The sequence below is a fragment of the Dromaius novaehollandiae genome, chromosome Z, assembly GCF_036370855.1.
Source record: "Dromaius novaehollandiae isolate bDroNov1 chromosome Z, bDroNov1.hap1, whole genome shotgun sequence".
NCBI classification, from domain to species: Eukaryota; Metazoa; Chordata; class Aves; order Casuariiformes; family Dromaiidae; genus Dromaius; species Dromaius novaehollandiae.
In genome coordinates this window covers 29,988,364-30,003,652 of record NC_088132.1, presented here as the reverse complement: position 1 = coordinate 30,003,652, position 15,289 = coordinate 29,988,364, and the positions used below count along the sequence as shown (strand labels likewise).

Sequence of the window (15,289 nt, the reverse complement as noted above, 5' to 3'; positions counted from 1 at the left end):
TTCATTTGTTCTTTAGGATGAAATGTAAGTTTTGGCAAAAGAACCCAAAACTTGACAAGGTAAAAGCGTTAACTGCTGAGGAAGCGTTGTCTAGGTCCTTGAAACAAATTCTGTAGCACATCCCAAATAGGTATATATGTAAGGATTGCAAGCAAGGTGGGGGGAATGCTTTACGCTGCAAAGCTCTTGAGGGAAATCACCAGGTGCAATTCAATCTTTATTACACACGAAGTCACGCTACAGCAAATAAAAGGAAATAGTTTGATTATTTTTCTCACAAAGCCTTAATCAAAAGGAAGAGGAAAAACTAGGAGATGGAGGAAGAAAGAACATGATAGCCGCCTTTGAATATTTAGAGACAGATGCAAGGAACTTGTTGCCTCTCCAGGGTAGATAGGACCATAAGTAATGGCCTTAAATTGCAAGGATAAGTCGACCTTGACATTAGGAAAAAACTGTGTGTGGTAAGCAAAAATGAAGTTCTGGAATAGATCATCTGGGGAAGTTGCAGAGTTTCCATAGGAGATTGAGAATAATGTAGACAAACTTTAGCCCAGAATGGCAGTGGGAATAGTTGAGTTGGCTTTACACACAGAGGTAGACAAAGTGGAAGTGTGGAACTTCTTCAGTAAGTAACAGGCTAGAAATAATTATCCATAAATATCAAATAGTTGAGAGTGGCTTTGCATCTCCCCTTTAAAAGGAAGAGTATCTCTAAGTCTGGCCTCAAAAGATGCTGTATGCTAGCATGTCTCTAAATTAGAGTGCTAACTTAGATAATCAAAATGCAATGTTCCAAAATCACAGTCTGATTTTTTCAGAACTTTTACAGCCAAGTTCCTAATCCCTGAAACCCTTTCTTTGGTGTTTCTGCCATATATGCTTTAACATTTTTATGAGTATCTGTTCTTCCATAAATGTGGACTGGCATTAAGGCAATCTGACTTCACAGCTATTGTGGATGGCCTCCCAAGTTCCTTATGTCCGTTAGTTCAGCGTGCTGAACTTCATCATTTAATACTGATATGTAATACTTATTTTATGACTTGTGAGGTTTCTCACATTATTACCCTTGAGCACATACTCTCAAAAATAGGTTTACTTATTTCATTTGCAGGTAATATTATATGTTAATGAGACTGCATATTATTTTCGCTATCTAGAAGTGCTATATAACGAGACCCTATGCAGAAGCGTTATGTTATTGTCAATTTTGTTAGGACTAAGCTTCAGTGTAAAATCTCGCTCTTTGAAATATTACTGTATTTTGAATTAAGATATGGTTGTAAATGATTAATCCTCAGGAGAGCATTGGAAGATAGCCACAGATTTCTCTGCAACTTTATATTCACTGCTGCCTCAGATGCAGAATATGTATTTTATGTTATCTTTTTAGAGAAGGCTAACATCCCAGTTCACAGATGAAGTTAGTGGTTGTGCTTCAGAAAAGTTGTGGACTGAATTTCCTACTCCATTTATGTTGTTCTTGATGGAGGGGCCTTTATAACTTCATTTTAATTGTTAATTATTACTGGGTACGCTTATGTTAGTGATAAGCTTCAGTTTAAGTGCAGGACATCTGAAATCTCAGTAACCATGGAAAAAAATCATTATGTAAATATGACATGTACTCACCCAATTACTGGCAAGGAGTTTACCAAGCTGTTTTTAATAATTCATTTAGTCTGTGGATTATCATAATAGTTACTGAAATGAAGTATTGGAGATATGCCAAGTTAAATGTATTCTAGCTCCTCTATCCTTATTAAATGAGAACTTAGGCAACCTCACAGGCTTTACATAGGTTACAAGTATAGTTTGGATGACCTTGTGTGCAATGATTTGTTTTTACTTTGGATCCTAAATTGTATTATGATGTGTTACACTGATGTTCTCCTTAACAGCTGCATTTTTTCCTCTCTAAGGAGAATACCACAAATTTCAGATTGTGTGCCATTTGGATTTAGTATCGCTTACCCAAATACAACAGCTTGGAATGTTTTTCCCTTTTGTTCACTTAATTTTTATTGCTGCAGTAAATGCAGCAATTCATGTGTTTCATACTTTTTTGAAAGAATATTTGGTATCAATTTTTCACACATTAATAAATAATCACACTGCAGCTACTTTGAATGTAAGAGAAATTTCATCATTAAGATTCCAGTTTCCAAACTGGTAAGCACCTGTTGCTTTTGCACACTGTTTGTATATGAAGCATGTGTTTTAAATTTGTGGAGGAAATATGACAGCAATAATAAGTTTAGCTAAAAGCCTTCCACATAACAAGTATTTGTCTCAGCTTTTCAATGTCAAGGCCGTTCTGTGTTATGTAATGTATTCCAGAAATCAGTTATACTGAAAATACAGAATTATTTAAGTTGTAACATAACCATAAAAATGCAAAAGATCCGATAACACCCTAAGTAACGCATACCAGATGGTTGGCAAGTCCCACTATCTCCCATTTGTCTCCAGTAGGAAAAGCATTGCACGGAACTTAGTTGACCATTCACTTTTGCTACTGAAATGTAGATTAATTTTTCCTTACGCTGGAACTCAAAATGGTTCTTGAAAAATCAGGTCATAAATCTTACTCTTCACTGATGTTATTCTAAGGTATCTAGAAAATGTCAATGCTACATCTTCCTCTTGTACCTGACTGCATCTATATTACTCCAAGCTAGAATTACATGGTCTTTACTGAGATTTTACATACCTATTGGTTTTTTAGTTATTCCATGGAAAAATGTTGTCTTCATTACTAAAACTCATTATGCTGATGCTGTAATGGTAACTTTAAGTTGTTATGGGAGGTAGCAAGCTGGGCTTCCTCATAAAAGAGAAAGCGGTTAGCAAGACGTCCAAGGCTGTAAAGCAAAGATGAATAGGGAGTATGTGAGCATCTCTTACTATCCTGAGGCTTGTGATGATACTAGGATTTGGGTACCTATGTGGAAGATTAATAATGTAATTTAATTGGCCTAGGAATAGGACAGGTGTTTGTGATGAGAAGAACTCTTGCCTGGCAAAATAATTGGTTTAGATAGTGGCTTATAAAATACTATTTCACAGCATTAAAGGTAACATTGATTAATGCTTATGCTTTAAAGGTCTGTTGAAATTCTTTTAAAAGACTTTTCTAACTCGATCACTGGAGCTGAACTTTACTTTAAACTGATTATGACCAAGCTCTTTTATGGAATGTCACACAGAGATAAGGGTGAGCTGTGGTTTGTGGTTGTTCATTAAGGACCAGTTTTTCATTGGTAGGCTTAACGTGAGGATTTTTTCCGTAATATAATCAGCTCAGAAGCTATTTGTGCTGGCAAGTTTCATACTCTATCCTAAAGGACCAAGTCATGAAAATTCAAAACTGATTGTATTTTAAACCAAAGTTTTAAGCTGGAGAGAGATCACTGAATAACTTCAGTAACGCTTGAAACTGAATGCTTGTACAAAAATGATATGAAAAAAATTTTCCCTGCCCATGACCTTTGAGTGTTACACAACTAGAGATCATGAAAGATCATAGCCAAATGCTTCTGCACTGAAGAAACGAGGACAGTTTAGAAAGAGCCAGACTGGGCGGTGAGCACATGCAACGTCAAAATTTTTGTGATGGAGAAGCATTCATGTAACTAGTATTAGACTTTATTGGAGAAATCTGTTGGCAGTGTTTTAGATTTTTTTCTAATGTCTGGTGGCTTTGTTTCTTAAATATAATAAATGTAGATCGATTTTAATAACACTAAAAATTAGATGTGTAAGTTCCAACAACTGATCTTTAAAATGTGGCATTAAGACTGAAGTAAGTTGTGTATTTGTATCTGACTCTGTATACATTCTGAATCCATCTGAAAAGTGATTTGGTACTCATGATTGTTCGTACAGGGGCTCATTTCACTGAATTCAAAGGCAATGCTTTTTACTAAAAACCGGGAGCAGAATCGGACACTTAACTGGACAGGGGGCATCTTTCAGGGAAAAGCTCAAACTCCTGTTGTCTCTGTCACTACCATAATACACCCAGTATCTCACAGTCCCTTTTTTGTCAAGTGTGACTTTTTTTTTCTTGGACTTTATATGTAACCATAGCAGCCTTATATGTGTCCACTGATTCGATTGAACCTATTGATGTATCAAAACAGATCTGTTTAACCAAAGTCACCTAAGTGATCATCTCCAGTAAAAAACATTGGAAAATATTAAAGTAAATAATACTTAGTGTGTCAAAATGCTCTTTCAGTAAATCTAGAGCAGTATGACTAGAATTTTTTAAGCCAATAATTTGGGTACCCTTCCAAAACAGGAGGATGCCAGTGTGTCTTCATAGTAGTAGGAATTTATCAAGATAACTGTACTGACACCTTTTTGTTTCTGAGGTCTCAGAAGCTTGAGTTGTGCCATACATCTCAGGCCACCGGATTTTCTGTCTTGTTCACTTGGAGAAGTCTGTCTAGAGCAAAGCAATTTTCTGCTTCTGGAGAAAAACGCCTATATGACAACCAGACTAAATATCCTTGGGGGGTCCCAGTTTCCTGGCTTTTATAGCACTTGCCACATGTCTCAGCAGAAACTTCAGAAATCCACATGGTTTACCAATGATGGTACTCCCAAAGGAAGTCTCATATTCCTCACCTTTTAGGGGCTGGCTGGTGTTCAGAGCTGAAACATACTGTAAAACAGAGTAGGGTTAAAGGTTAACTTTTTTAAGGGACAAGGGAAATAGCAGATGCCTCTATTCTAGATATTATTTTAAATAAATTTTAATAAAAGTGTCTTTTTTAATATATCCTCCTAAAAGCGTCTTTCTGCTGTCTCAGGAGGTACTTGAGAAGGGCTTAATGGCTAGCTAAGGATGAGATATTTACCCCTCCAAAAAAAATCTGGATTGTATCAAGTGGGAGCTCCTCTCCTGGATGAGGAATATTCAAATATTAACAGCTGAAGAAGGAAAGTGAGATTCAGCATGGATTCTCCACTAGCCTTTCACATATTTTTCTACATAAGCAGTGTTTTGAGATCACTGAATAAGTTTTCAGGGTTATCTTATATTTCTGTTTCAAGGTGAAAAAGAATTCTGGACACTGCCTCAATATGTTGCTGTTCATAGAGTGGTGGGTTCCCCCCCCCCCCCCGCCCCCCTCCAGTTTTGGAGGTGTGAGAGATGCTCTGAATAGTTGACTAGAAGGCTCAGACTAATTTCCAGAGGTTCAATGGGTTCCAGTTCTTAGTGACATTTCTAATGAAGGTTGGCAAAGTCTTGAGGGCTCCTTTCCCCCCTTTCCAGGTCCGCAGTAGTGAAATACGGACTGGTATTTCTGGCAACTGTTACCCCTGAAGCGCAGAGGATTTGGGCTCCCTGGCTTTAACAAGCCATACTACTGCTTTGAGGAAAAGGGTTTGTTTGGTAGGGTTATTTTCCCCCTCTATGGATCTGGCTACCTTTCTGTTCAAAATAAGTCCCTCTCTTCATAATTAATGGGAAGTAGATTTCCTGTAATTTTGTTCTACTCCTTAGTACTTTAAAAATTAGTAATTTTTATTGACACCTCCTGAAGCCTTCATGTCAAATATGTGGAGGAGGTAGGTTGTTTGCCCTTTGATCCACACCTTGCATCCACAGTGCTGAGACTGGAGTTTCTCAAGGTGGTAAAAATCTGTACCAGCCGATTTATTAGGCATCTATTCACCTGGGTGCTAGAAATATACAGTGAGCCTCTACTGAGTAAAACTTATAAAGCTAATTTCTATTCCACTTCAAAGGTAGTCATTGGTCAGAGGATTATCACACAATTTCTTGCTTTATATGGGGAGACTTCCATACCAATTATTTTCCTATAATAAAAATACTGCTTATGCTTTCCTTGTATGTCTGTTTTTCACTGCTCATTACTTACTGTGAGGAATGAGAAGAGAAACTACCTACAGAAAATTCGGGTAAGAAATTCATAAATAGAAATATGAGTAGTTTTTACAAGACTGTTATGTGTCCCAGTTAGAGCAATGAATAAGATCATAGTTACTTCCTCTATATTTTTGGATGTTACTGATGTTGCTTTTTTAAAAACATAATTTTTAATGCTTTGGAGTTAAAAAAAAAAAAAAAAAAAAGTTTCAGAGGCATCATTCTTAATTTTGCAAATGCTTTTGAGGGTTTCTCAGACTCTCTGGTTTTACTAGCTGTACTTAAACTGACCAAGTAACTGTTAATATTTTGAAATATACTTCCAATATTTCATTAGATGTAGTCTCAGATTCCTTGAGTTCATTTTGAACCATGTCTGAAACATACTTGACTTAAGAAAAATAAAGCAGTAGGTAGATTTATTTCCCTCTGGCAGTGCACTTTAACATTTTAAGTGATGAATTAAACACTTTATTTTTCTTTAATTATTTTGAAACCATTTGCCAATGTTTTCCTCCATTTCCAAATGGAAAAGATTAGACTAAATGTAATATTGATCTTGTAGTAAGAATTATAGTTGTTATGCTGACAGGTTTGATAGAGACTGTATGCAATGAAATAAAAACACATGACTAGTCATAACTACTAGGACTTACTGGAATTATCTTTTACCTGCTAACTTGACCTCTTTTTGGAAATTCCAGTCCTTTATTTGCTTTTTCTTTTTTAAAGGTTCATTGGTACGTTCTAGGACATAGTGTATTTTTGTTTATAAACTTAATTTAATTATAACAGAGAAGCATACTGAGCTTTTGGAACCTGGCATATCTAGGGAATGATAAAAAAGGTAGACTGCCAAAAGGAGATATGAGAAAGAAAAAAACTGCTGCAAAACTCATTTCCTGCACTTATGGTCTCACCATTTGAGAAAATACATCTGACTGGTAGGGGGAAAGAATGAGGGGTCCATGCAAGGGAGAACTGGACTAGGACCTTCTTGCAGTGGGTCTCTTCCTGGGCTGCCAGAAGGAAACTGGATTTGACCTACTCTCTTATTTACTCTCTCCACCTTATTTACTCTTAAACTTACTCTTAAACTTTGCCCAGATGTTTGCATACTTCTGCTCACAGATTAAGGGGACTGGAAGTTTTTCTTCCCACCTTTCTGCAGCATGCCAGGCTGACATCTGTTAACCTTTTCTTGGCCTTCCAGTATCTTAGGAACACAATTTAATTAAAAAGAAGGCATCTTACACTGCAACTTTTGTCCTATTTTCCTGTGTCCTTTTCAGAAGGTTGGAAGGCAAAGCTGTTGAAGATGATACCTGGGATTTCACTGATGGGCCTAGTGGCAGTTGTAGGAGGAGAGTGCCAAGACCCTCCTTTGGCATTGGTGTTATCTAGCTTTTAACTCTCTGTAGGCTATAGAAACAGAGTACAGATAATTTCAGGGTTACGGAAGCCAATTTATTGAGACAGTGCAGGGTTCTCTCTCTGCTTTTGTTCCAGTTTTTCTAATACAAAAAAAGTAGCTTAGTTCAAAATTGTTTGTCTTCTCCAGGATGCAGTGGGGAAGTAGTAAGCTTTAAAAAAAAAAAAACAAAACAAAAAAAACCAGAAATAGTAGTGTATTAATAGTTAATTATTCTTCATATCACTTTCATGCTTTTGTTACAATGATGCAATTACTGATGTTTAAAGTGCTGCAGTCAATGATTGTTCAATGTGACTAATTTAGTCTAGTTTTGAGTTTCACAAAAGGTATTTTGGGGCAATGCCACAGAGTGTTGAGATTACAGTTTCTTCGGCCATGGAATGAAATTACATAACATTAATAATCAGGATTTTAGAAAACAAAGCATAAATGGTATTTGGATACTCAGCTTATTGCTTGGAAAGGAGTCTGACGTGTAACTCTTCCTCTTTGGCCTTGGAAATTCCCTTTAGGAAATATCCTACTACTTGGTAAAAACACACAGGTGAAGAGCTCCTTAAGGGGACAGCAAATGTAGCTGCATGTGCGATGATAGTGCCTACTGCAGAGGCTTTGCTGATCCCTAACAGACAATATAGACCCTAAGGGGAAATTAAAAGCAAAAGTATGGAGAAATGATTCTTTCGTGAAATTTCCTGATTATTTTTCACCTCATTTTCCCTCCCCTGGTAACACAATTTTAAAAGGAGTCATTACTACTTCAGATTTTCTTTCCTTCCTTTCCCAACTCCCCAAGCAGCTGCAACTCTCCATAGTTTGGCAGAAAGTATTTCTTAATTTTGTTTTTCTTCTGAAGTTTGTAAATATAGTCTTTCCTCATAGTCTCAGAAAACTGCTTATCTCTGCAGGCTTGAAACTGGTATTGGTTGTGTCTGGCTTATGGACTAATTTCCCCATAATTGACTCATATGGATAATTAAAAATCTAAGTATAGCTTTTGAAGGACAAAAACAAAATTTCAGCTGGAAAAACATCTATTGTATTAGTGACTGGGTTTATTTTTGAGTATGTTCAGAGCATTAATTTAAATTTAAAAAAAACAGTGAGATACTGACTTTTTTAATTAAAATGAGATCTTGTTTTAATAAGTAATATTCATTTCTAAATTGAATGCTTTAAATGACAGGAGATGGGGATTTCTTACATGCATATACATATATACACACATACACATACATATGTATATTTCGGTGAAAGGAGTATTCTTAGAAAGCATTAGTGCTTTGTAGATGCGAGGACCACAATATGGTATCAGGTATACTAATTCACATTTAGAAGTTCATCCTTTTACCCATAAAATGTTACCTAAATAAAATATATGAAAACTGAAGTTTTGCAGAGAGCATTATATTTTAATAGCCATGACTGTAAAGAAAATACACAAATTATGACATCCATTACATCACAAACTGTAGTCGTGTGATGAACAGCGTCTCCTAACCTGAGGAAAAATAATGGTTTCCTTTAAAAAAGGAGAGCAGGAGGTGTAGGGGTGGAGGAAGAGGGATTATTGAGTAAGCTAATTAGAAACAGCCCGAGGGAAAAGTTAGGAAATTAAAACCCATAGAATCAGCATGATGGCAGCTAAAAATATATTGTCACAAGATTGGGGTGGGGGGGGGGGGCGGGGGAGAGCAGCAGGGAGGCAAATAAAGAGTTTGATTAAACAGTAGGGTTTTTTTTCAGGTGTTTGGATTTCTGCATTACTGGTGACCCAGCCTCAGTAAAACAGTGAAGTAATAACTATACTTTGCAAATTCATGGTACCCTACAGAGTAACGTTGCTATAAAGTTAAATATCCAAGGTTAAAATTTGCTACATCAAAAGAAAACAAGCCATGAGAAAGCACATATATGTGAGAGTGATGTGCAGCACAGGGTTTTCCACTGAATGTAGGGAGTATTCAGGTACTATTGTGTGAGGAATAAAAACTCAAGAGGGGGGAAAATGAAAAACTCATCTTAATAAATTGAAAGATAATCCTAATACTTAATTTCAATAGTAAATCATGGGGAAGTGGTGGCACCTTGTGTTGTAGATGACGGTAGAAAGCTAACATTATCAGGCAGATTTCAGAGCTAGTGCTTATGTTAAAGGTATTACGTAGTTCTGAGAATTAAGATCTGTGCATCTATTCTACTGGTACCGGTGCTTTTCTTGAATAGACAGAATAAATTATAAAGTAGATTTTAATTTATTAAATGGAGAAATGTCAACTAAAAACAACCCTCTGCTTTTGATGTGAATTTTGAATGTACGTGTGCAGTAGCAAATGTCTAAAATGCTGTACCTCGTGTGTTACGTTGGACACGGCAGCTTTAAGACTGTGCATGTTGGCTGAATTTCTAAGTTAAAAGCTTGGGTGCTTCACGATTTTCCTTGTTTTTTAAATCCTGTTGAAGCTCAGCTTGCTTTTACGGTAATTTATTTGTAGCTAATCTAAAATGAAGTTTAAAATACTGCAGCGATAGTACTTTGTGTATGTTACAGTGCCTTAGATAGATATGTGTACGTATGTGTTTTATAATCTAAAATAGAACATATTCTGTGAACTGGGAAGCCATTTTATATATACTGAACTAGATGGTTTGCTTAACTCTCCAGTTCTGTGCTTTCTGCTTGCATAGCTTTTGTTGGTTGCTTTTTTTATTTTTCTTCTTTTACTGGATTAACCATGTGAGTTTAATTTCCAAATCATGGTACTTATTAAAAAATATATATGTAGATATTTTGAAGAGCTTTCCTATTGTGTGTTATACCTCACTATCATTATTTTTTATAAGTGCCTACAGTAATGCATCTCTTACGCATTAACATCCCACTGTCAATGGCTCATAAAATATTTGTCATTGACACAGCTCATTCTCGTTTTCTGTTTCAGTTTTCAGAATTATTAGTTAATACTGGGGCAACTTTCAGATTTAATGGCTCTATTTCCTGTAAATTGAATTACACAGTCTATCCTGCAGTTGCAGTGTGGATTCCTTGTTTACGAAACCTAACAAATCAATATTTGTGTTAAGCGATTAGAGGCAGAAGTTGCAGAAAAAGCTGGGTATTTGTTGCCATGAGATGCGTTTGGCAGACTTCCTTTCACTTGTTTTTTAAATAAATGAAAATTTTCAACTCTGTGTTTTCCTATATTTAGAGAAGTGTTGGCAGGTAGTGACTTGCTAGGGCAGAAGGCATCACAACGTGGGAGCTTATTTTCTTTGGCTGGTTCTACCACAGCTTCTTTGTGCAAAACATGTATCCACGTGGTATCATGATTTCCCCACCCATAAAATGAAAGAGGCTTATTAGTAAAGATGTTGGTTACTTTCCTCATCCTTCTATCTTCATTCTTTCTTTAAAAAAAAAAACCAAAAACAAAAAAAAACCAAAAAAACACTTAGGACTAATAATTTTTTCCAATCTATTGCTGTCCCAATATGTGAATCAGTTGCTAACTGCACAAAACATTTGCATGTCATTGAAGTTACAGATGGGGGCAGAATAGTGTGCAATTTATTAGTACTGAATAGACTGCTTTGCAGATTCAGGTGGTCCACTGAAGCTCTTAAAAAGACCTTTAGAAAGAAGTAGTGATTAATCTTATTCAACTATAAAGACATAGCCAGGATAGGCTGTTCCATACCTTGAGATGAAATTCATCAAAATTAATACCTAAACATTTATTCAAGTATCTGATCTTTCTCAACAAACAGAACACTCTGACTGTTTTTGTAGGAGTTCTGTATGATTTGATTATCAATTAAAATGAGTGCATTACAAAAACCTCATCTGAATTCAAAACTACTTATGAAATATTTAGAAGTACTTAGTGCTTTTAAGCAGATAGCTTTTTATGTCGCAAGGGAGAGTAGTAAAACGATGCATGGAAAACACATTGGTCTTTATTTTTCTGCTTCTTAAGAAGGTGAGACGTTCAAAAAAGTGTATTTTAACCTTTTTGCAGTTAACCTAATGGTGTTAATATCTGTTAGTCTTGGATGCTGTTGGTTAAGGGCACAGACGCTATAGACCATTCTGTGACCAATAGCTCAGTTCCTTAAATCTACTACTTCTGGGTTGCCGGGTTTAACCTGTAATTTTTGAGCATTAACTGCATGCAAGTATATGAGGACCTGATATGAACCATATGGGAACTTAACATTAGTTGTAGACAAAAACGTGATTTTATCACCTCTGTTGTGCACAGTTGAATCACTCACAGTGCTCTCTAGTAAAATGTGTGTTTTAGTAAAATAAAAAGTCCTACCTGAATTTTTAGATGTTGATCTGGTTTTTAGCTTGCTTAAACCTAGGAGCAATAGCTGTTTCTTTATGTATTTGTATCCTTCTGCAACACTTCTGACACTACCGTGATTATATGAACTACTTACAGGCCATTACTGTGGGTCCATAAAGTGTAGTTAATTTATGTCATAATTGGACATTGAGTTGTGTATGATTGACTAATTAGTTCAAGGTCTTACAAATGCGCTTTCGTCTCTCAGTTGTTTTACATGCAATTAAAAAAATCAATACTTATTTCAGGTAAACTGCTCCTTTCCTGAGATCATTTTTTGGATTATTGTATGTCAGGACAGGGAAATTCCATAGTCTGAATGTAGTGCTCAGAGTAAACCTTTTAAAATGATTCATGCAGCTTCTTGTTCGTTATAGCCCCACCACATATGTTTTGGATGAAGATGAGCCTCGCTTCCTTGAAGAAGTTGATTACAGCGCAGAGAGCAATGATGACCAAGACATTGAATTAGCTGATAATGCAGGTGATTATGAGGCCACTAATCAAGAAGATGGACTTTCAGACTCAGAATCAACAAGGACACTCCTTTCTTGAACCATCTTTGCAGCCAGTAATAATAATAAAGTACCTTGGGTTTTCAGAGTCATACTTCCTCACTCTTGTCTATCAAGAGAATTGGCTTAGGAGATGCACATAACTGGGGCCTGTCTAGTTCAGGGACAATAAATGTTTCTGATCTATGATAAATTGGCCTTTGTTTTATTTAAGGAATTCTGCACTTTCCCTTAGCACTGAATAAATAAAATTCTTTACCAGTTCATTTTCTACTGAATAGCATTGCATGGCATTTTGTGTCCTTTAATTCTGTTATCAACAAATGGATTATAACTTGTGGTGTGTGAGAGTGCAGAAGCTAATTCTTTGTGGTACAGTTGAGTTGCTTCCTGGAAAATACGTATGTACAGATTTTTTTAAATTAATGTGTGTGTGTATGCGTGTGTGTGTACTGAGATGAAGAGGTTATTTTTCAAAATTATGTTAAAGATATTTGATTGTGTTTGAAATAATGTAGTGCCTGCTCTGAAACCATTTAACAATTACTAAATTAAAAATGAAAAAGTGATGTATGAATTGTTGCACTTGTTTCTTGCTTCTCTGAGGATTATATGGTTTTACAACAGTATTAAGTGAAAATATGTAATGTCTGTTCACAGTTCAGGAGTTCTGCACACAGACCAGCAACAGGCTATGCTTAGAAGAATTATACATTTGTATAAAAACTCTTCCACATAATACAGCCATCTCTTGTGAGGAAGGAATGCATCACCTAAGCCACTGTTTAATATGAACTTTTTTAAGTGAACGTGGCTATAAGAAGAGGTTAGATACATACATTGTATGTATGTTTAGCTACTCAGTTCAGTTTTTCTTGTCCAACGTGCACATAGTTAAAAAGAGTTCAATTTACTTGGGCCTCATTAACTGTATATCCAATTTAAATGCTTTAAGAGGGAAGGTCCATTTTGGTTTAAACATCTTTTACCTCATCTGAATTCAGTATTGACACTGCTTTGAGCAGGAGGTTGGACTAGATAACTTCCCAAGGTCCCATGCAGCCTGAATTATTCTGTGTCCTCCATGTTTAAAGTCAAACTGTCATGGTGTGGGTTTTACCCTTTTTTGTTGTCTTTTGTCATCTACCAATTCTTATTCCCCCTTGTCTCTGCTTACAATAAGATCTAATGCAGAAGTGAAGTTGCACCCCATTGTTTACAGAACTGACATGTTTTGCTGTGAAAAATGTATTTCCAAATTTATTTTTACTTGATGTGACCTAATTCTGGCATTCATTTTCTGTTGCATGTGCAAGGGCCTCAAAAGCATGAAGAATAATGCTTCTAAGTTATAGCAGGTTTTTAACTGATGAGAACTTTGTGTATGCTTACTGCTGCAAATCAAATGTTATTTTTGGAGGGGAAGGGTGCCTTGTGTAGAAGGACTAAAAAAAAAATTCAAGAGAACTACATTTGTCAGTGATTTTCAATGGGGAGATGGTCTTTCACCACGTAACTGCTGGTTCAAAGGCAGCATTGGTGGATGCTGCCTGATTGATGGACTTACCATGTTGATTTGGAAATTGGAGTAGGATTTTTGGCTTCTCTCTTCAGTGATATGCTGCTGTATGTTTCTTTAAAGGCTTAAATTTATGTTAATCATGAACTGCGAGATGTGAGGGTATAATGGAACCACTTACATTTTTGTACCTGTTTAAATCTAACTAAAATGGTCACTGTTTATGTTCTTTGAACTACATACTGTAGGTAAGAAAATCTATTTAATGCCCTGTTGAAGAGGAGTCCTTTGCTGTGAAATCACAATCATGACAAGTAGGTGGTGTGAGTTCTGGCAGTCAGCCAAAACCAGGGATTAACTGTGACACAGAACTTGAAAAATCTGTAAATCAGCCCAGCGAGAGCAGTAGAGAATGCTCCTATTGCTGTGTCAATATTATAGCAATTCCCTGCATAAATAGATCTTCACCCTTAAGGTTTCTTACCTCAGTACCTTCCGTAACTAACTTCGACTTAAGTTTCAGGGGGTATAGGATTCCAAGTATTAGAATTAACATCACTGTGCATTTCTCCTTAGTTTTCATACAAATCTATATTAACCCTGGAACACGTTTTTCGTACTACAGGCAAGACTAGAAATGTACTACGTGCAGTTGGAAAGAATTGTGTTTTAGTAGTACAAAATCACCTTCAGTGTTCATCCCAAGTGAATATGCATATATATATTCTCATATCTTCTATGGCTTTTAGTCTGTGCAAAAAAGGTGTTATGAATGGCTTATATAACAAATTAGGATAACAGCCACATTCCTTAAATAATAATGTTGTATTTATAATTAGGTTCGTATTTCAAACTGGGAGTTATGGGCCGCAACTTCTAACAGTGTAGTTCAGAGGCAAAGGTGAAACTTTGTCCCCACCTTGCATGCTGTTGAAAATACCAAGGCCACATCTTATATATCTTATTGTACTTATCTAGGTACAATATTCTGAAAGGCCGAATCTCATTTTATGCTCATAGGCACACTGGTTCACAGGAAGATCCACTGTAGTCATAGCTGTTTCAGACTACTTCCTACTTCTCTACGAAATGGTAGCACCCTTGCAGCAGTGTTGGCAGACACATGCACATGTCCTCCCTTACTGGTCTTGGTCGGAAGTCTGGTGGTTTAGGTGAAACTGGAAAAGCTTAAACACATACTCTGTTCTGTTCCTGGGGCATTTATTCCTGATAAATGGGCAGAAGGGATAGCGAAGAATGACAACCTCTTAAACTGTCACAACTCAGTTGTTTAGCATTGCCTGACCCCGACAATTTACTGTGATTATTTTACACAGTGGTGTTCCTTCAATGTGTTTCTGGTTTTAAATGAGGCATGACTGATTCTCCATAGCAAAAGAAGCTTTTCTTATATTTTTCAAGTAATAATAACAAATAATGTAGAAACATTAATAATTACGTTTGTGTTATTTACTGTTTTGCCTCAAAATAGTTGCTAGATGGTGAATTCCTTTATTCCTGTTCCAGTTATAATTCAGATTGTAGCACAAATTTGGTACT

The 15,289-nt window shown here is 36.1% G+C and overlaps 1 protein-coding gene across 7 annotated transcripts in view; it reads left to right on the top strand.

Moving 5' to 3' along the window:
• The window catches only part of LOC112978752 (ATP/GTP binding carboxypeptidase 1), a 72,098-nt gene extending 59,311 nt beyond the window's left edge, over nt 1-12,787 (top strand). For all 7 annotated transcript variants that reach the window (XM_026092431.2, XM_064502374.1, XM_064502370.1 and 4 more), the window contains one exon: nt 12,073-12,787. In XM_026092431.2, the coding sequence (XP_025948216.1) occupies nt 12,073-12,250 (178 nt within the window). In that variant the 3' untranslated portion in view covers nt 12,251-12,787. The remainder of the gene's footprint in view (nt 1-12,072) is intronic.
• The last annotated feature ends 2,502 nt before the right edge of the window (nt 12,788-15,289 follow it).